Source organism: Nicotiana tabacum, chromosome 13 (genome assembly GCF_000715075.1).
Source record: "Nicotiana tabacum cultivar K326 chromosome 13, ASM71507v2, whole genome shotgun sequence".
NCBI lineage: Eukaryota > Viridiplantae > Streptophyta > Magnoliopsida > Solanales > Solanaceae > Nicotiana > Nicotiana tabacum.
Window position 1 is genome coordinate 10,480,127 of NC_134092.1, and position 22,631 is coordinate 10,502,757.

Below are 22,631 nucleotides of genomic sequence, written 5' to 3' on the forward strand. Positions count from 1 at the left end.
GAGGAAAAGCTGTGATTGAGAATTAAGTGGCCTTTGAAGCGAGGTAAGTGTTGTGTCTAACCCTGACTTGAGGGAATTAGGAACCTTAGATTACTTGCTAAGTGAAATTCATGTGAGCGGCGTATATGTGAGGTGACGAGTACTTATGCGCCGCCAATTTACCTGTTTTGCATGTTTCTCTGTTTTTCTTATATTGTCTTATTACTATGCCTAATTGCTACGTGTTATACTAGTGTTGTTCAATTTATCATTTTTATCATGTTTACGAATTTTTTGGTGATAATTGAGTTTCTATTTCAAAGTTGGGATTGATATTATGGAACTAAAATGTTGAAGTAAGGTTTGTACTTGTTATTCTATCTCCCTGGTGTTATTTATGCATTGCATTATGGTAAGGGACAGTGTTAATGCACGAAGGGTGATGTCGTGTCATATTGTGAGTGTTAATGCACGAAGGGTAATGTTTGTTGTGCCATAATATGAGAGTTAATGCACGAAGGGTGATGCCGTGCCGTTTCTATTAATTTTTATGATGAGACTGAGAGTAAAAGCACAAAGGGTGATGTCGTGCATTTTTCTTTACTGTATTCACTATTCCTGTTGATTCATGGTATATTGACTGCTCTGGTAATCATTATGTTATAGTTCTTCATCTTGTATTCCCCTCAGTATGTTCCCAACCCGACATTTCATGTTTAGTTTTTCATTTCTGTTATTTGTATATACACTGTTTAATTGTACAGGTTGATTTGTAGGTGCCTTGCCTTAGCCTCGTCACTACTTCGTCGAGGTTAGGCTCGACACTTACCAGTACATGGGGTCGGTTGTACTGATGCTGCACTCTGCACTTTCTGTGCAGATTTTGATACCGGCTCGGGTTGATCGAGATTTTTGTTATTGGTCCACTGTCCATTTACTCAAGGTAGATCTGTCGGCGTTCACAGACCTTGAAGTCCCCGTCCATTTTTTCTGTTCTACTGCTTCTTTCATTCAGACAGTTGTATTTCTTTCACACTATTACTTTTAGTAAATTCTAGAATGCTCGTGAATTGTGACTCCAGATCCGGGTGGTAGTAATTAATACAGTTTTATGATATTCCGCACTTATTATATTTCATCTTAGTTAAATATTGTTAATTACTGAATGGAAATAAGGAATTGGTTTAATGATTCTCTAACGTTGGCTTGCCTAGCAAGTGAAATGTTAGGCGTCATCACGGTCCCGTCGGTGAGAAATTTCGGGTCGTGACAAGTTGGTATCAGAGCGCTAGGTTGCCTAGGTCTCACGATTCATGAGCAAGCTTAGTAGAGTCTGAAGGATCGGTACAGAGACGTCTGTACTTATCTCTCAGAGGCTATGGAGTTTAGGAACAATTTCACTTCTTTCATTCCTTATCATGCGACATTGATTTATCTTGAAACATATATCTCATATTCCTTTGTATCTACTCGTGTATGATATTGCGCACTCGGTATCAGTTGTGCATCGACGGTTCGTGATGGTGCAGATGGATTACGAGAGAGCCATAGATGCTTAACATTGCCTCAACGTGTGGTTCCGACTGAAGATGCAGACGTATTGAGAGATCAACCGGTAAATCATGTGAGGGGTGCAACGGACCTTGGCATCTGATTGATTTATACGAGCTGTGAAGGTTATGATTGTGGATCATCGGACGTGGTGAACTATGACTTCGTGCCGAGTGGGAGGAGTCCACTATCAATGGATGGATTGCGGGGTCATATGTTATATCAGTTTTGGCCTGAAATGTAAATATATGGTACTGAAAGTTTCCCCAAAAATTTACACATGTTTAAGGCCTGAGATTTTGTAAAGGATAAGGCTGGGACTTGCTGTATGTCCGCCTACTTAATAATCATATACTTCAGTACCAAAGAAGTTAGAGAAACAACTTTAAATTTACAGAATGTCTACTCGGCGTGGACGTCATGGTTGCGGATTTTGGGGTGCTTCGGAGGAAGTACAGTGGTTGAGGAGGTTCTGGACTATGTGGTTCGTGCTAAGATTTGCCTGTATGGAGCTCTACTTTTGTGATTGTTGGGTATAAATAGGGGTAAGGGTTACCCCAAAGAAGATTCGAAGTGTATGTTAAAAAATGGGTCAGCTCAACAGTGTTGAGTCAGCATAACAAAAGAAGAAATTGGCCTTGGGAGAGATAATTCTCCACAGGCGTCCGTGGAAAGCCAATGAAGAGGGCAGACCAGCCAATGCAACACCGCCCACTTGGCTCAGTTCTCAGAACGCTTTCGAAAGAGTTTGTTTCCCGGACTCTCTGTAATACGTGGCGCATAGGGTTTGAATGATTGCGTCAAGTCACCATGACGGTGTCATAATATGCCATCGAGTTCAATAAGCTAGCCCGTCATATTCCTACTTTGCTTCCTATAGCCAGAGAGCGAGTCCACAAACTCATTAAAGGACTCAATTATGATCATAAAATTTTGTATGCCTCGGGAGCTACATACTGATAATTTATTTCCACTAGTGGTAGAAATTGCCAAGATATTAGAACGTGTTCGGGGTGATAAAAAAAAGGAAACTAAGGAGGACAAGACTTCTCAAGGTTCTGGGGGATTCAGTGGATTCTACTCTGCGAGTATAAATCATTATGGCAGGGGCTCAGGCAGTCGGTCAGCCCAGTTCGCACATCGGATTAATCGAGGTGCTCAGGTAAGTTTTGTTTTATGCACCACCGACATGAGTTTCCTACAATGGTTATTCCAGTTATCTGGCACAAACTCAATATGAGCAGCCAAACCCGCAAAGGGGTTGTTATGAATACGGTGATACTAGGCACATCATGAGAAAATTGACCCAGACTTGGGAGAGACATATTTCATCAAAGCACTCAGTCTACGTGTCCCATTGTAGTTACTACACCATCCACACGACTAGTTAGAGGTGGAGGACAGGCGGGTAGAAGGTGTCCTAGAGGTGGAGACCCAACCCTTGTTATATATTTTTTACGGAATGGCGGAGGTTGTTACATCAGATGGTATCGTTATAGGTACGACCTCGATTTAAAATAAAGGAATAATTTACTTAACTTAATTTGGTTCTGAGTATCAAGACGAGTCCTCCTATTGTGCTCCACTTATGAGTGAGCTTCGTAATTCTATAATCTATTTATGTGTTTACTCCTGTTGGGAGGTTTTATGGAGATAACTACGCCTATCATTCCATGTTGGTCTCTAATAAGAGCTGTGAGGCTAAAGGTGGCTTTGTGTTACTCATTTCGGTAAGTTTTGATGTAATTTACGGATAATTAATTACAAATTGTGAATTATATGCCCTACCAGTGTGGGGTTCATTATGTGTTGTGATTTTGTTTAACGAAAGTTATTTAAAAGGAGAAAATGGAAAGTTTCGATTGGCAAGATGTGCATATTACTTGTGATTCAGAACTGAGGTTGAGGTCCTCACCTTTTAAATAAATTGATATGTTTAAACCGGGCTATGAGCTGCGGTGGAAGTTATATAAGGACGAGGTCCTTGTGATAAAAATTCTTGTGTTTAAATTCTCCCTTGTGAAATTAAATTTGTACTATAGTACTAATAGGGAGTCATGCCTGCTAGGCTTATTAGAAAATTTTTGTATGAAATTCTCTGTGCATACTTGCCAAATTCGTGTTGTAATATTGAGTTGTAACCTATGAGGTAGGTGCCCGCCCAGGTGGTGTTAAATGTGACTTGTTAATTCGGGTAAATAATTATGAAGTCTTCATGCCTCACATCTCGTTATTAGTATTGTGAAGGTTTGAAACGAGATTTTTGTTAACATGAAGTTAATTGACGATTCTGTAATTGATTATGAACAACTATTAAGACCAGATTGACCCAGAAGGGTGCCCCATTTAGATGGTCAGACGAGTGTGAGTTGAGCTTTCAGAAGCTCAAGACTGCTTTGACTACGACGCCAATGTTGGTATTACCCATAATTTCAGGATCTTATACGGTGTATTGTGATGCATCTCACATTGGGCTTGGTTCAGTATTAATACAAGATGGCAGGGTGATTGCATATGTTTCGCGGCAGTTGAAAGTTCACGAGAAGAATTATTCTGTTCATGACTTAGAACTGTCATCCATTTTTCATGCGCTGAAGATTTGGAGGAATTACCTCTACGGTGTCTCGTGTGAGGTATTTACTGATCATCGTAGCCTTCAGTACCTGTTCAAACAAAAAGATCTTAATTTAAGGCAGAGAAGATGGTTGGAGCTATTGAAGGACTACGATATCACCATTTTGTATCACCCCAAAAAGGCCAATGTGGTGGCCGATGCTTTGAATAGAAAGGCTATGAGTATGGGCATCCTTGCGTATATTCCGGTTGGTGAGAGGCCGTTAGCTACAGATTTTCAGACTTTGGCCAATCAATTCAGATTTTGGCCAATCAGTTCATGAGGTTAGATGTTTCAGAATCCAATCGGATTGTAGCCTGCACAGTCGCTCAGTCTTTTTTATATGAGCGCATCAGATGGCGACAATATGATGATCCTCATTTGCTTGTACTTAAGGACGTGATGCGGCACGGTGATTCCAAACAGGTTGTTGTGGGGGAAGATGGAGTTCTGCGAATACAGGGTCATATTTGTGTGCCTAATATGGATGGGCTTCGTGAATTAATTATTGAAGAGACACACAGTTCTAGGTATTCTATTCATCCAGGTACTCCCAAAATGTATCAAAATTTGCGGCAACATTATTGGTGGAGGAGAATGAAAAAGGATATAGTTGCATATGTAACTCGGTGTCTGAATTATCAACAAGTTAAGTACGAGCATCAGAGCCTCGGTGGTTTGCTTCAGAAGTTAGAAATTCCTGAGTGGAAGTGGGAGTGTATCACTATGGATTTTGTTGTTGGGCTCCCATGGACTCAGAGAAAATTTGACGCAGTTTGCGTCATTGTGGACAGGTTGACCAAGTCAGCACATTTCATTCCAGTGGCAGTTACCTATTCTTCAGAGAGGTTAACTGAAATTTACATTCGTGAGATTGTCCGCCTTCACGGGGTGCCCGTGTCTATTATTTCAGATCGAGGTACGCAGTTTACCTCACATTTCTGGAGGGCTGTACAGCGTGAGTTAGGCACGCGGGTGGAGTTGAGTACAACATTTCATCCACAGACAGACGGACAGTCAGAGCGCACTATTCAGATATTGGAAGATATGCTTCGCGCTTGTGTTATAGACTTTGGAGGTTCTTGGGATCATTTCTTGCCACTTGCGGAGTTTGCTTATAATAACAGCTACCAGTCGGGCATTCAGATGGCTCCATATGAGGCATTATACGGAAGGCGATGCCGATCGCCAGTTGGTTGGTTTGAACCGGGAGAGGCTCGGTTGTTGGGTACCGATTTGGTACAGGATGCCTTGGATAAGGTCAAGATTATTCAGGATCGACTTCGCACAGCTCAGTCTAGGCAAAAGAGTTATGTCGGTCGTAAAGTTCGTGATATTGCATTCATGGTTGGAGAAAGAATATTGCTCCGGGTTTCACCTAGGAAAGGTGTAATGAGGTTCGGAAAGAAGGGCAAGTTGAGCCCTAGGTATATCGGACCCTTTGAAATTCTTGAAAGGGTGGGTGAAGTAGCCTACATGCTTGCATTACCACCTAGTTTATCAGCGGTTCATCCAGTGTTCCATGTGTCTATGCTCCGGAAATATCATGGTGATCCATCCCATGTGTTAGATTTCAGCTCTGTCCAGTTGGACAAGGATTTGTCTTACGAGGATGAGGCAGTGGCAATTCTAGCCCGGCAAGTTCGCCAGTTGAGATCAAAGAGTTACCCTTTAGTTCGAGTGCAGTGGAGAGGTCAGCCTATTGAGGCAGCTACTTGGGAGTCTGAGTCCGATATCCGGAGTGGATATCCCCACCTTTTCACCAGCCCATGTACTTTTCTATGTCCGTTCGAGGACGAACGGTTGTTTTAGAGGTAAAGAATGTGATGACCCAAAAGGTCATCTTATATTTTAGAACTTGAATCTGCTCTCTTAAGCCTTAAAAATCTCATTTTTACCCTCCTCGATTTGCGTGCGCAGTCCGGGAAGGTCTCCGAAAAGCTTTTATGTTAAAAACTAATAAAAATAAGAATTTTTGCCTTAAAAGTTGATTTTAGTTGAGTTCGGTCAACATTTTTGGTAAACGGGTCTGGATCCATGCTTTGACGGTCCCGGTAGGTCCGTATCGAATTATGGGACCTGGACGTATGTCCGGAATCGAATTCGGAGGTCCCTAGCTTGAGTTATGAATTTTTGATGAAAATTAAAAGTTTGAAAATTATTTGTTTTTAAGAATTGATTGATATTTGGCATTATTATTATCGGATCTGTATTTTGGTTTCGAAACCCGGTACAGGTTCATTATGATATTTAAGACCTTTCTGTGAAATTTGTTGAGAAATGGAGTTGATTTGACGTGATTCGGACGTCCAGTTAAGAAAATAGAAATTTTAAAGTATTTTTGAGAATTTCATTTAATTTGGTATTAAATTCATAGTTCTAGGTGTTATTTTGGAGATTTGATCGCGCGAGCAAATTCCTATGATATTTTTAGACTTGTTTCCTAAGACCATTTCTTCCCCCAAATCATAGGTAAGTGATTCTAAACTGGTTTCTTTCAATCTTTCATTACATTTTACAAGATTTCAACCTAAAATCTAAGATTTTCATGGTAGAATTAGGGGTTTGGGGTAGAAACTAGGAATTTCAGAAATTTAGGGATTTAGACCTCAATTTGAGGTCGGATTCCAAAACCAATTATATATTCGGGCTCAGGGGTGAATGGGTAAATGGATTTTGGTCTGAACCTTGGGTTTTGACCAAGCGGGCCTGGGGTCGATTTTTGACTTTTTGGAGAAAAATTTGGGAAATCTAAATTTATGCAATGTAATTGATTCCTTTAGCAATATTTGATATTATTGAGTCATTTTTGAATAGATACGAGTGGTTTGGAGGTGAATTCTAGAGGAAAAGCTGTGATTGAGAATTAAGTGACCTTCGAAGCGAGGTAAGTATTGTGTCTAACCCCGACTTGAGGGAATTAGGAACCTTAGATTACTTGCTAAGTGAAATTCATGTGAGCGGCATATATGTGAGGTGACGAGTACTTATGCGCCGCCAATTTACCTGTTTTGCATGTTTCTCTGTTTTTCTTATATTATTTTATTCCTATGCCTAATTGCTACGTGTTATACTAGTGTTGTTCAATTTATCGTTCTTATCATGTTTACGGATTTTTTTGTGATAATTGAGTTTCTATTTCAAAGTTAGGATTGATATTATGGAACAAAAATGTTGAAGTAAGGTTTGTACTTGTTATTCTATCTCCCTGTTGTTATTTATGCATTGCATTATGGTAAGGGGGAGTGTTAATGCACGAAGGGTGATGCCGTGCCATATTGTGAGTGTTAATGCACGAAGGGTGATGTCGTGCCATATTGTGAGTGTTAATGCACGGAGGGTGATGTCTTGCCATATTGTGAGTGTTAATGCACGAAGGGTGATGTCATGCCATATGTGAGTGTTAATGCACGAAGGGTGATGTCGTGCCATGATATGAGAGTTAATGCATGAAGGGTGATGCCGTGCATTTATCTTTACTGTATTCACTATTCCTGTTGATTCATGATATATTGACTGCTCCGGTAATTATTCTGTTGTAGTTTTTCATCTTGTATTCCCCTCAGTATGTTCCCCTCCCGACATTTCCTGTTTAGTTCTTCATTTCTGTTATTTGTATATACACTGTTTAATTATACAGGTTGATTTGTAGGTGTCTTGCCTTAGCCTCGTCCCTACTTCATCGAGGTTAGGCTCGACACTTACCAGTACATGGGGTCGGTTTGTACTGATGTTGTACTCTGCACTTTCTGTGCAGATTTTGATATCGGCTCGGGTTGATCGAGATTTTTGTTATTGGTCCACTATCCGTTTACTAAAGGTAGATCTGTCGGCGTTCACAGACCTTGAAGTCCCCGTCTATCTTTTCTGTTCTACTGTTTCTTTCATTCAGACAGTTGTATTTCTTTCAGACTATTACTTTTAGTAAATTCTAGAATGCTCGTAAATTGTGACTCCAGATCCGAGTAGTAGTAATTAATACAGTTTTATGATATTCCGCACTTATTATATTTCATCTTAGTTAATTATTGTTAATTACTGAATGTAAATAAGGAATTGGTTTAATGATTCTCTAACGTTGGCTTGCCTAGCAAGTGAAATGTTAGGCGTCATCACGGTCCCGTCGGTGAGAAATTTCGGGACGTGACAGTAATAGGTCTAATTCAAAACTCTCACAACATCATAGCTAGAAATTCACTTTGCTTGTAGTAGGATCCCTAGGTGAAAACTCTCTCAAAAATCTCTTCGAAGACTTGGCCTGAACTATATGAAATGGGACAGTTATACCCCTCCCCAACTCTTTATTTTAGTTTTTTTTTTTCTCCCTTTCATTTTCTTTCTCTTTCTTCTTCCTCTCCTTTCAACATCCATTGAAGAACCTTACCTAAACCTTCCAAAAAATTCCAAACCTCCCTAATGAATTTAAGTTATGTGTACCATCATCTATTAATAGCATAGAACCCTCCAAGATTAATAAAGACGGCTCTCGCTATAAAGAGAACATGTAAGACAAATATGGCTTTACCATTAATAGAGTTTTAACCTTTATGGAACCAAATAGTTTTTTAAAATAAAAAAATAAAAGTAAAATTTCTGTGTCACTCACGAGTTGATCTTGTATTGAACGTTTTGTCTTACAATTTACTATTTTAATTTAATTTTTGCATAAAAAAGGTTGTTAAAGAGGCCCTATCTACCAAAAAATCATGTTTTAACTCCCACTAGTGTTATGTATGAAGTTTTCTTTAGTTTGAGTTACTTTCTTCCTATACATGTAATCGTAACATATAGTGTGTGTGTGTGTGTGTGTATATATATATATATATATATATCGGCTGATGCATCCACTCACTGGAAAAAAACAAACCAAGAGGAAAAAAGATCAATCAGTAGAAAAATAAGTCGTCTAAAGCACACATGGTATATAAGTACAATTCTACTAAAGGTTCACTTGAATATGAAAGTTTTAAGATGATGTGCTATATTTGTATATTTGTGGGTGGGTATAAGTGTATTTGTATTAGTATGTGTTACTTTATTTGGAAAACTATTTTGGATCTTTGGGAGGTTTTGAGTGAGGTTCTCCAGGTATGTTGAAAGGAGAGAAAGAAGAAAGAGAAAGAAAATGGAAGGAATAAAAAAAATAAAAATAAGAGGCTAGGGACGAGTTTTCGTATAGTTCAGGGGTAGTTTTGATCATTTCTAGAGAAAAAAAGGGAGGGTAGGAAGGGAGTGGGGTGTGACAAGTGGACTTTAAAAAGAGAAAAAGAAATTTGGAATTAAAAAATTTGAAAATTGTGCCCGTTAGCAAAGGAGGGACGTAATGACCCCTTTACGTAAAGGTAGAGACACAAATGATGCCAACTTTTAATAGAGGTTAAGAGTCGTTTGGATTAACTTATTTTAAGTGCTTTTAAGTAAAAATAACTTTTAAGTCATTTTGTAGTATTTGAATAAAGTAAAAAAATATATTTTTAAGTACTTTTGTTAAGTTAAAATGACAAAAATAAACCAAAAGTTAAAAATTAAAATTCCTAACTTATGGCTTAAAAGTCACTTAAAACAAGTCCAAACGGGTGTAAACGTATCCCATTTTGAATAGTCGAGCGCAGTTTTGAACCTTTTCCGCTTAAAAAAAAAGGAGGCGGCAAACCTGTAATAAACATAAACTTAAAGGGACAAGCCGCGCAGGTGTGTTCCAACACCCACGTGCTCCCACAAAAAAAGTGTCGGCAACTAGGATTCTGAATGTACTTTGGGTTGGAAGTCTGTCGTCCGAATCTAGGGATTTTTTCTTTACTTATAGCAAACATATAGGACGGCTCGTTGGCATCGATAGATTTTCTCCTATATGCCATGGCGCAAGAGATGCGTGATTGGTCCGAACTTCAACACGATCTGCTAGTTCTCATTGGTAGACGTTTCAATTTGATTGAAGACTACTTAAATTTCGGCACTCGGCACCGTCTGTAAATCCTGGCACTCCGCAGCCACCAAAAACAATTTTAACAGTGAATTGCCTAGAGTTCCATGGCTGATGTTACCAGAAGAGGAGGATAAAAGGGACAGTTGCTGTCGAAAATTCTTCAGCCTCTATAATGATATGATTTTGAAGAAGAGGATTCCTAAAGCTAGAGGAAAACGATGTGTGGAGTCTATGGGATGGCTTATCACAGTTGGAAAAGACGAGGGTGAAGCTAGTTTGCTACATCCTTTCTCCGGTGTTCAGTTCGAATTGCCACATCAAAATACCACTAAAGATTTTGATGAACACGAGACTGGCTATCCGTTTACTTTTTTTCGCAAGGCAGTTTTGTCAGCTAGTCCTTTTTATACATCCGACTTTGTTCTCATGGTCATTGAGGGAGGCATTAGATTCCTCAGTTTTTGGAGACCTGGAGATTTGAGATGGACCAGGGTTAGCTGGGACAGATCAGATCATACTCCATTTGTTGATGTGGTATATTTTAATGGCCGCTTTTATGCAGTAGATTATTCCGGCCGCGTCCTTGTTTGTGATGTAGCTGGCCCTGAACCCACTAAAAAAAGTCATATCATAGCGCAGTTACCATTTGGTCCTCGAGACAGGCTAGATCATTTATACATCGTAGAATCACTAGGATCATTATTTATAGTTGTGCGAGATGGTGTTCAAATAAGCCAAGTCAAAGATGATTGTGACAGGATGAGGATTCCATTGACTTACATCGTAGGAGAAAATGAGGAAGAGCTTCGGGATGGGGAGGAGTTAAGATATGGAACAAAACAATTTGGAGTTTTCAAGGTTGATTTAGCTGCTGCTGGCAAAGTAACAGAAACCAGGGAATTAGGGGAGAGAGCTTTTTTTCTGGGTGCTAATGCTTCTCTTTCTGTCCAAACTTCTCAATTTCCAGGAATCAAGCCCAATCATATTTATTTTACTGACGATTTTTTTGAATCATACCTCGGCTTTGTTGAAGGAGGAGGCTTGGACATGGGGGTGTTCAACTTAGCAGATGGCAGCATCCAGATGCATTACGAGGGTGTTTCCCTCAGTCGTGTTTGTCCTCCAACTTGGGTCACACCAACTCTGTGTTAGAGTCAGACATATTTGTTTATTTGCTCTATTTGTTATGTATTTTTACTATAAAAGTCGAATGATTTTTTATTTAAATAATTACATTCTGTCATTTACCTTCAGAATCCATTGATGTATCTTTCTTGTTTTCAATATAGCTGGACAAAAGATAATTCCGTTAATTGTGATACTTTCTTGTTTCCAAGTATGTTGTGTTCGAATGCAATCAGGATTGGCTTTATTCTCAGTTTTCTTAATGGAGAACTTCTGGTAGGCTAGAACCTATACTCAGCTGGTGTAGGGTGAAAGTTATGATTACTGAGTTATAACTTTAAACTAGCAATTACTGAAAATTCTTATAGCATAGTTTGTCTTCTATAAAATCTGGCAAAGTCATTAACCAGTTTAATTCTAGAAGAATGAAACTCACTATAGGATGCTTTTGATATCTTCTTTATGGCTATCAAAGATCAAGTGAGTCAGAATCGAAAGCTTGTCCAGTTTCAGTGAGGTAAGTATTAACTGTGAGATCAGCCTGCAGACTCGGATTGACATTAGGTGGACGCCTGGATTTGCAAATTGATATCAGCATTTGCTGCATATGATCTTTTGATAAGTCATATTTATATCGAATACTATGTCTTTTCTGTCTCCATTCCTAGAGTCTATGTAATTTATGACTTTTTTTTATTATCTTTTTTTGATAAGCTAAGCAACAACAACAACATCATACCCAGTATTATCCCACACCGTGGGGTCTGGGGAGGGTAATGTGTACGCAGACCTTATCCTACCTTGTGAGTATAGAGAGGCTGTTTCCAATAGACCCTCGGTTCAGGAATTTTTTGATAAGGTAAGATTTTATTAAAAGGTACCAAGATGGTACAAAATTACAAACATCCAAACTAATACAACAAAGCAACTACATTCCTCTTAGCTCCTCTAGAAAATCCATATATTGTTCCATATTTTCAATTACATGTCTTTTACACCAGAAATACAAGTTTAATAAGCATCATGTTTTTGATCCTGGATACATGCCGCCTTTCCCCTTCAAAGCAAACCCTGTTTCTTTCCAACCATATTTTCCGGAACACACACAGAGGAATTATTCTCCATACTATCTGTTGACTTTTTGTCACTTTCTGTTGTTGCCATGTCTCCAACAAACTCTTTACACAGTCAATCACTTTCTGTTGTTGCCATGATGTCAAGTGGGCAATGCCTTCCAGTGTAAAGAGTAGATGATTGACTGTTTATGCCTCTTCTTCACACATGTAACACCTGTTACATAGAACAAAACCTCTCTTCTGCAAGTTCTCCTTAGTTAGAAAAGCTTCCTTTGCTACAATCCAACCAAAACAGGCTACTTTAATAGGTACTTTAATGTAATTTATGACTGTTTTAAGTAAAGTGGAGACAAGATTGTAAGATGTATGAAACTTGTTAGTCGTGTTGAATTAAATATGTAGGAGCAGGACAATTTTAATATATGTATTATATCTCCTTTAACAGTGATAACTGGTTTTAACATGAAAAGAACACTCTCATAGTGTTTGGTAATTTCTTAAAGAAGCAATTTTCATTGTTGGAGGATCTGGAAAAAAATTCTTTTTCCTGAGAAGTAGATTTCAATCTTTTGAAGTCCTAAAACTTAGGCATAACTTTGGAGGACAGAACACCCCTAAGGAGATAGCCTAGCGGCAAAGAGTTAGAGATTTGCACAAGGGACCGAAATTCAAATCTCGAAAGACCTTTTCTTTTCACCTGTTTTTACATTGCATTTGCTAAGACAGGTAACATTGAAAGTTTGCAAGCCTCATGTCTTTGTAGACATAAGAATGAGGCATGAAGTTCACGAGAAACTGATAGTCGGGCCTGAGGCTAAGCCCTTTTTGGATTAGCTGATTAAAAGTAGTCAATAAGCATAAACTGTTGAAAAGCACTTTTAGGTGCTGAAACCAATTTTAGAAAATATAGTGGAACACTTGTTTTTACATTGCAGAGTTTCTAGGGAATGTTTGGAGCTGTTTCTAAATGTGACAGGTGTTTCATGGGTAATGCCACTGAAGATCCAAGAGGTCAATGGATAGCTGACGAAGTCAGCCGATGCCTAGAAACCTGAAGCAGATTTGGAAAACCATCCCCATGTGCATCTTCTCGACTTTTTGGGCTGGAAAGGAATAATGCTTGCTTTGGAGGAAGGAGGATGCATACTTCTAGAATTAAGAATACTTGCTTGCAGAATTTATATTTCTGGTGTAAGTCTGTCAAATAGTTTGCTTTTGAATATTTAAATAAACTATAGAAGCTGTTACATTCACACAGCTTCTAATGTGCTAGCTCTTTTTGATTAAGCTTTAGATGAGTCGGAGTTGCGTAATACAGTGTTATATCAAAGAATCTTCGTGTTGGGTTTGACGAGAAAGTACATAGCCATCATATGAGGAAGCACTGCTCTGCATACACAGCATTGGGACAAATATCTACTATGCTAGGTATTTGTATTAAAGCTGTATGTCTCTGCTGTACATTCATCACTGGGTTTCTATATGGAAGAGACAAATATCTTTTGCATATTCACTACAACAAATTAGACGTTTAGCGGCAATAGCTTAAGCCGCTAATTTATATTCTAGGGGTGGCAGACTGGCGGGTCGGGTCAGATATGAGCGGGTCGAAACGGGTAAATTATCCGACCCGACCCGTATTTGAGGCGGATAAAACACGGGTTTATCCGGCGGATAATATGGATATCCATATTATCCATGGCTTCTTAAATATGATCACTTATAAGAGAATTTCTAGTCTTCCAAACTTGAGGAACTCCAATTTGAGGCTTTACAAATGTAAAAGTTAAACACATTAGTTATCCATTGGTTATCCATTTTCTAAGTGGATAATATGGTTCTTTATCCATATTCGACCAATTTTTAAATGCTTCATTATCCAACCCATTTTTGATGAATAATATGGGTGGATAACTGTTTTCTTTTAACCATTTTGTCACCTCTATTCTAAAGTCACCAATTACCGGCAGTTAAACTTTAGCTGGTAAAAGAATACTTTTTAGTGACAAAATAAAAATATTAGTCCTGAAAGAGAAAAAACTAGCCTTTTCAATTCAAGTTGTGTGGCCTCCAATTCTCTTTAGCTTCCCTCCAATTATTTTTAGTCTCTAAATTCCCCCAATTCAAATTTGAAGCCTACAATCTCTCTCTCTTTCTCCATTTCTCTTCCTCTGATCGGTGAGTGTCTCTTCAATTCAACTTAGTTATTCTTTGATCTACTTCTCGATTTTCCTATAACTGTACTTATTCGATTCAGCTAGCATTTTAGTTGAGTTTAGTGTAATATCAATTCGATCTCGATCTTATATACTCCCTCCATTTTAATTTATGTGAGCCCATTTGACTGGGCACGGAGTTTAAGAAAGAGGGAAGACTTTTGAATTTGTGGTGTAAAATGCGGCATATATATTTTATGTGGCTATAAATCATTGCACAAAGGTAAATTGTTTCCAAATAATTTTTGGCACAGACTAAAAAGAAAATAAGTTCACATAAATTTAAATTTACATACTATGTTTATACTTTATACTGTTACTATATATATTGTCTTTGCTCGTTTTAATTTTGATTTTTGTGATTTTTGTATTGGTTTTGGTGTTTTTACTCTACAATCTGAAGTTGTTCTCTTTGCTTTGTATTTCAAATCTCGGTAAGCTCCATAGCTTCTGTAAGTTTAGCTCAATTTTGAACTTTCTCATATAATATGGAATCTCTGCTCTCTTCTCCATACGTTCTGAAATTTCTTATCGTTAGGGTTAGAAATTTTCCTTCGCAGATTCACACAGAACTTTCCCCTTCGCTATTCACCAGCAGTAGCCGGGCTCGGGCGTCAAAGTTTTGAGGTAAGAATGTGAATATCATGTGAATTTTTGTATTTCTCCATATACTGATTTTATTATTAAAAGAAAAACTTATGTATCTGATTTGAAAAAAACACTGATTTGATTATTTTGTTATGTTACAACTTATTATGTAAACGGAATTAGCCCGATAGGGAATAGTGTAATGTGCTTATGCCCTGTTCCTATGTTTTGTGATGTATTGTGTTTCATTTGATGAGCCTTTTAGAAGCTGTTATGTCCAAGTGTTTTTAATGAGAGACTAGTTTGTTGATTGAAGGACCTTGTTAGTTGTTGTTAGAATCGAATTAACCGGTGAGAAATTTTTTGAGTTCAGGCAGCTATAGAACAGCTTAATTCTGTATTAAAATTCATGCAATTATGTTACTGGAACCTGTGCACTTATTCTTATTTAAAGCACTTGGTCGTTCTTATTTCCTTTACTTCTAATTGATAGTAAAAAATTGCAGCAGTTGAGTTTTGGTGCCTGAGCTGATTGTACTTTATGTGATTGCTTATCAAATTTATATGATATTTATTGAAATTATAAGGAGACAGAAGGAGTAATAAAAGTAGGCTAATGTTTTGCTGTGCTATGCTGATGTTTGAATTGTTAATTTAATGTTTTCTGAGTTTTGAATACTCCTATATATATTATGAATGCTTACTCAGTTTGTTGAAAAATATGATTACTGAATGATGACACAGATTATAGATGGACCACTTATACAGTACTCAGGATCGTTTAGTACGCGGACTAAATTATTCGGGGATTATAATTCTAAAATTATAATCCCTGGACTAGTTTACCCAGGTGGGAAAATATAATCCCAAGTTTAATGGGATAAGGTGGGATTAGGATTGCTCTCGACAGCCAATTTCAGTTGAAAGAAAATATTTCTTCTTTTTGTTTCTAATTTCTTCCTTTCCAACTATGACGTATAGGAAAAGGCTCTTGCATTTCTTTACTAAAGCTGGTCGGTGTTGATGACCTCGAATAAAAATTGAGACGACAAGCACTTCTAGGGGACAAGTTCACTTCTTTTTAATGCATGTGATTGTAGTTGTGAAGGGTAATCTCTCAAGCATCCGATTCGAGGTCCAGCTCCAGTACTCCATTTACAATACAATTGCTTTCCTAATTGAAATGACTTCATTTCTTTGTGTGAATTTATCCTCTGGAGTATACATTCTTGTGGAATTGTCTCTTCTGTACTTTCTTGTTCAGAAGCAAATAACTCTTCTGCTGATTCATATCCATCTTTACTTTATGTGATCGCTTATTCAAATGACATTTTCTTAAACCAATTAATGTTACCAACAACAGGGGGTGCTTAAATCAGAGTAGAAGGTGTATATATTTGGCCGTTCAGACAACTTCGGATAGTAGCTTACAGGTATTGATTTTGACACTGACATTTTCTTTATGACTTCTATAGGTTCTTGAAAATAAATTAGTACTTAAGTTTGGAGAGTGAAATATGAGAACTAGAGTTGGCAGCAGATCGGTTACTGGACTACGTCATAATGAAGTGGCTCGACCCTATATTGAGCAATTAATGAATGCTCAAAATTGCTCTCAAGCCCAAACATATGATGAATAATCTAGTAATTTGAACAATTCTGTGGGCACTGCCGCTGAGGCCTGAGCAGAACAATGAATCTGGTTCTGTTCTTTTTTTCTGGGGCTTATATTTTGTATCCTTGAATTAGGGTCCTCTAGGTTGGCTAGTGCCAAGTGAAAAATTCCCTCTGGTAACAAGATTAACACGATAAAGTATCTGGAAAATTATTATGTAAAGTAACATATTATCTGTATAGTATGCAGTCTAACTATTTAATGGTTAGCTTTTTCCGTTGTAAATTTGATTGAACTAAATTATGACCTTTGAATCTGTTTCAGGTTATTCAGGGGTACGAAAAGTTCGTGGGCCTACATTACTCAAAGATGTTTGGAATCTACCACCGGGGAAGACAATTGTTGTGCAGTTTAATTGTCGTAATCAAGCTATTGGAAAAGAGGTTCAAAAGCTTGCTAGCTTTCTAGGCATCGTCGCTAGAACTCCGGAACTAACACCATTAAACGTAGATGATTGGCGAGCATTTGATAAAGAAGAAATTGGTGGAGTTTGTGAGGGATATGAAATTATTATTCTTAATAAGTATCATTTATTTTTATACATGATATTATTTTATACATGATACAGTATCATTTAGTTTCCTTGCTCTATCTTTTCAGAAGAAATTCTCAATCCCAATACGTGGAGAAGAGTTTATAAAAAAGTCAATAGAGAAGAAACGGAAGGACTATAAATGTGATCTGAAGACTATGTATGTGACCAAATATAAGACCAAAGATGCCTTGATGAAAAATAGACCAAGTCACATACCAATGGATCAATGGATTGGTCTCACCTCGTATTGGCTTTCTGATAAAGCAAAGGTCAGTAAGTACCTTTTTGGTTAGCAGTTCAATATGATTTCAACCTTTTAAGTGCTTGAGCAGATTATATATTCTCACTTGAACAAGTTTGAACTTTATGTATTCTCTACTGTCAAACAATTTAAAAACAAGTCCCTTCATTTCTTGATGAGTTATTTTTCTTCATATAGTATGTATCTCAAGCCAGTAGGTGAGAATGTAGTCTTTTGAACACAACAAATCATTTAATAAATACTTTACCCTATGTGCTTAAGTACAGTTCGTGTTTTTATGTTGCAATGACAGAAGCGTAGTCAAGCAAATAGAATCAGTAGGGCTAAGCAAAAGATGCCTCACACCGGAGGATCCAAAAGCATAGCAACTTTGATGAATGAAAAGGTATTCATGCGTAAATTATATGGTATTAGATTCTGCAACTCTTTTTATTCATGTCTAATTGTTTGGCATCAACTAATCTTTATTAGGCTATAGATGGAATAGAACCTACACGTGAAGAAGTTTACATATTAACTCATACAATGCGTAAGGATGGTAAACCACCGGATGAGGAGTCTTCAAATACTATTGTAAAATTTCTTATACAACTTTATCTTTCACAAGTTCTGTGCTTCTTTTTTTTTTAAGATTAAACATCTACACTAGCTCATGCAAGTCTTTTGTTCTGAAATTAAACTTCTTCACTAGTTCGATTCGATGGCATCATAAATTCCACTGTACTCTCCTTTTTATAAGCACAAACTGTCCTCTCCTGTTTTTTTCCAGCTTCTTTGTCCCACTATGCTTCTTTCTCTTGTCAATAATTACAGGTCTTAACGAATATGCTCAACCTGTGTCATAAATTATTTGTTTATCTTCTACTTTACTGTGTCATAAATTGTTATCTCTATTACTCTCGGGACATGATGAATGAGAGGTTGAGTAATGGCGAGACATCTAATGAACAACATCGTGGTGATGTTGCTGGGGAAGGAGATGTGTATTCTCAAGTGTTTGGAACTGAAAAAAGTGGTTATGTTCGTGGTTTAGGACTTGGTCCTACCCCTTCTCTATTACGGGGTGGTAAATCTTCCTTACGAAATGCTGTTGCTGATGGTTTGTCTAATGAGGCTGCACATAAGTTAGAACAAGAGATAAAGAAGTTAAAGGAGTTGAATAAAAAATAGGATGAAGAAATTGCTTTGATGAAAAAAAATCAATATATGCTAGTGTCGGAATTATCATGGATGAGACAATTTATGTGCAAATATGCTTCTACTGAATTATATGGGCCTCAAAACAATGGAATCACTACTAGACAGGTGAATTGATTTCAAAGTTTTAAACTTTTCTTCTTAAAGTTTAGCTTTATAAGAAAATTGTGCTATCTAATATGTGCTTATATTTACTAGGTTCATGATGCCAATAGCGGCAATAAACAAGCAACGCAAGCACCACGGATGCCATCAGTGACATCAAGTTCCTTCTTCTCGCAAGGTATATCTTTTTTATCGTTAATGTATATATGAAAGTTAGCTGCAGTCTACTTGTGTTTTTTTGGTGATGTCCATACCTGTTTAGCTTTATCCCTCTGTGGTGCTTCCAGAGAACTCTTCCCATTTTCATCTCTGCTAATTCCATTGCTGTCTTCTCTATTTGTCCATTGTTCTCTGCTAGGTTGAGGTGTATTTCTCTTCCTACACTCCTCAACGTGACCATGTCTCTGACAAAACTTACATAGCCTGCAAAATTTCTATTATAATAAAGCAACAACCACACTACCAGTTAGAGAACTGCTACTTTGATCTGTCAAGGAAATACATGAGTTGTTAGTGTGATAGAGCTCAGTAACTCAGAAAACAAGAATTTAAGACAATTGGCATCCTTGTTAATGTAATGTTGTTACCATGTTAATTTCATGATCAGAGAAACGTCTCTGTTATTTTTCCATTGTTTGGAATGAGGGGTAGAAATAGTTTATGGGCAAAAGAGTGCAGATATTGGTCCTTCGTTTGTGAGATTATTTAATGGACTGCCACTTTGGCTGCATTTTGTAAGATTATTAGTGTATTTTCCTTCAGCTAATCAACATGATGCTTGTAGGGCAAACTGCATTTTAGTGTTTGTTAAGAGTAGCACCTTGAGTATCATTCAGAAAACCCATTCGAATATACGATATATACGTCTCGATACAAAATGTCACAGAGAAGATATTTTACAGATACAGACAACACTGATATTGCAATACATCCAGCACAACAGATTAGAGTCGATCAGATCATTAACTCAGAAAACAAGAATTTAAGGTATTATTTTCTGCAGAATAGTTGGCTTTTAAGATGCAGAATGTATTAATTAAGTATTTTTCTTTTTTTTTCATGGACTCTCTTTGTTTTCTGCATATGTAGGCTTACAATTTGAGAGACATAATATCAAATATGACTCTGTTGTCTTATTTTTAGTTGTCTTCATTGGTTTAATGCCTTGACATCTTGCTTAAAAGGAATAGTATTTGATTAAGGTTGTAATTTAACAAACTGTTCTAAGACATTATATTACAAGAATTTGATTCATGGTATAATTCTATCTCAAATGGTTACACGAATATTACTTTAATTCGTGCTATCTTCTTGGATTTGCTCTCATATATGCTATAATATGTATTTTTTCTGCAAAAAATTCTTATTGTATGATGGTGAAATGCAGGAACTTAAACAAGGAAATTTGGCTCTAAGGTCACACAACGATAGCTGACAAGAGTAGCACATTGTTAATAAAAGGAAGAGAGGATCGAGAATATCACATTGTTGATGAGAGACTCGGTTTCCAATTTGATGTTTAGTTGTCTTGTACATAAGGATACTACATTTCTTACAAGTCGATAAATAAGTTGTTGTGTCGGATTTGTTAGTTCTTGTTTCAAGTAAATGACATTGTTTTGAGTTTGATAATTCTTCTAGTTAGAAGGTATTGCTCTTGTGATCTTTGTTTTTGATGTTATAAAATAGTGTTTCATTAAATGAGTGGATTAAGGTGAATTTATGGTCAGTTTAGCCACCATAATAATTGCCACTAAAATAAATTCCCTTTAATGGCAATTGTTGAATTTTAGCGGCAATAACAAAAGTCACAAAATATGTTAAATACTATATTTCTACGTCAGCTTTAGTGGCTATGGTAATTGAATAAAGGTCCCTTGAATAAATGCTGCTAAAAGTAATTAGTTTTGGCGGCAATAATATGGGTATGTTTTTGCGGCAATAAATATTGCCACTAAAAGCCTTGGCGTAGTGATTTGGTCTTCCTAATAATGCAAAACATCAAAATGTTGTTATATGTCAGTGTAGTTCTCTGTCTCTCTCTCTGTATGCATGTAATACTTGTATAAGGCTGTAAAAGATGAACTTGTTACTGATTTCTATGAAGTTGTCAATGTTTTTTTCCAATTTCGACAAGTATTATGCATTCTTGATAGTACGTTGAGGCTAGTATGTTGGAGAACGTGAAAGTTCTTATCTTCATCTTCCCCTTCCAAATCAGCCACCAAACACAAGCCGGAATGGTCTTCCATATCTTCCTCTTCCCCTTCCAATACCCTTGCCAGTCCAGCATTGTAGCAGTTGTTTAATAGTTCTTGGCATAACCCAACTGACCTGGAAAAGATTGAAGAACAGATTCCAGCTCCGCGTAGAGAAGCTAAAATGCAAAAATAAGTGATTAGCTTCCTCTTCGCTCTTTTTTCATAGCAGGCATATATTTGCTGCGAAGAATCATTGCTCTCCTTTGTAAATTTTCTTGGGTTAGCATTGCCTCATAAATCAAAGTCCACCAAAAATACAAACTTAATTATTACAACTGTTCACCGTGAAAATACCATTGTTCTCTGGGATCCGGAAATGGCGTGGTATAGCCACTTTTTTAAGTGGTATTTACTTTTTACCCAATGTTATTAATGTTGAGCAAAAATAGCCAATACTCTATTAAAATTGATACGAAAAGTCTTTTTTACCCTTTCTTCGTGAGTAATGTGTAAATATTAAGGACATGTTGTCCTTAACTTCATGAGTGATATGTAAAATATTAAGGACACTATGTCCTTAATATTTACATTGCACACATGAAGTTAAGGACACCATGTCCTTAACATTTACAATGCACATATGAAGTTAAGGACATGATGACCTAAAGTTTAACAACAGAAGTTGCAAATACAAGTTAATGATATTATGTCCTTAACATTTACATTGCACACATGAAGTTAAGGACACCATGTCCTTAATATTTACACTGTACATATGAAGTTAAGGACACTATGTCCTTAATATTTACATTGCACATATAAAGTTAAGGACATAATGTCCTAAAATTTAACAATAGAAATTGCAAATACAAATTAATGATATTATGTCCTTAATATTTACTTTGCACAAATCATCTAATAAATACTTTACCCTATATGCTAAAGTACAGTTAGTGAGTACGCTTTTATGTTGCAAATGACAGAAGCGTAGTCAAGCAAAGAGAATTAGTAGGGCTAAGCAAAAGATGCCTCACACCGGAGGATCCAAAAGCATAGCAACTTTGATGAATGAAAAGGTAATCATGCGTAAATTATATAGTATTAGATTCTGCAACTCTTTTTATTCATGTCTAATTGTTTGGAATCAACTAATCTTTATTAGGCTATAGATGGAATAGAACCTACACGTGCAGAAGTTTACATATTAACTCATACAAAGCATAAGGATGGTAGACCACTGGACGAGGAGTCTTCAAATACTATTGTAAGATTTCTTATACAACTTTATCTTTCACAAGTTCTGTGCATTTTTTTTAAGATTAAACATCTACACTAGCTCATGCAAGTCTTTTTTTTTTCTGAAATTAAACATCTTCACTAGTTTGATTCAATGGCATCATAAATTCCACTGTACTCTCCTTTTTATAAGCACAAACTGTCCTCTCCTTTTTTTTTTCCAGCTTCTTTGTCCCACTATGCTTCTTTCTCTTGTAGCGATATTTTTCGTTTATCAATTCGTTTTCGGGAGCTCCCACATATTGGCTATTTGAAAACGAAAAAATATCGCTACATATTTGTTCA

The 22,631-nt window shown here is 36.9% G+C and overlaps 1 protein-coding gene and 1 pseudogene across 18 annotated transcripts; both read left to right on the forward strand.

Annotated features, from left to right (window-relative positions):
• Positions 1-9,801: 9,801 nt before the first annotated feature.
• On the forward strand, positions 9,802-11,400 carry LOC107815443 (F-box protein SKIP23-like; annotated as a pseudogene).
• A 2,886-nt stretch (positions 11,401-14,286) lies between these two features.
• On the forward strand, positions 14,287-20,481 carry LOC107815445 (uncharacterized). 18 transcript variants are annotated; one of them, XR_012697905.1, is made up of 12 exons: positions 14,751-14,921; positions 15,048-15,114; positions 15,820-15,960; positions 16,057-16,210; positions 16,439-16,508; positions 17,015-17,242; positions 17,351-17,554; positions 17,840-17,932; positions 18,019-18,120; positions 18,361-18,852; positions 18,943-19,027; positions 19,752-19,837. XR_012697905.1 is itself a non-coding variant. In XM_016641022.2 (10 exons), the coding sequence occupies exons 4-10, from the start codon at positions 17,201-17,203 to the stop codon at positions 20,262-20,264; spliced, it is 639 nt and encodes a 212-aa protein (XP_016496508.1). In that variant the 5' UTR covers positions 14,756-14,921; positions 15,026-15,114; positions 16,439-16,508; positions 17,015-17,200; the 3' UTR covers positions 20,265-20,481. The 18 variants fall into 18 exon arrangements, 5 of the variants coding, with proteins under 5 accessions (XP_075083821.1, XP_016496509.1, XP_016496508.1 ...); XR_012697902.1 differs by lacking the exons at positions 14,751-14,921; positions 15,820-15,960 and adding an exon at positions 14,287-14,449; XR_012697901.1 differs by lacking the exon at positions 15,820-15,960 and having other exon boundaries at positions 15,026-15,114.
• The last annotated feature ends 2,150 nt before the right edge of the window (positions 20,482-22,631 follow it).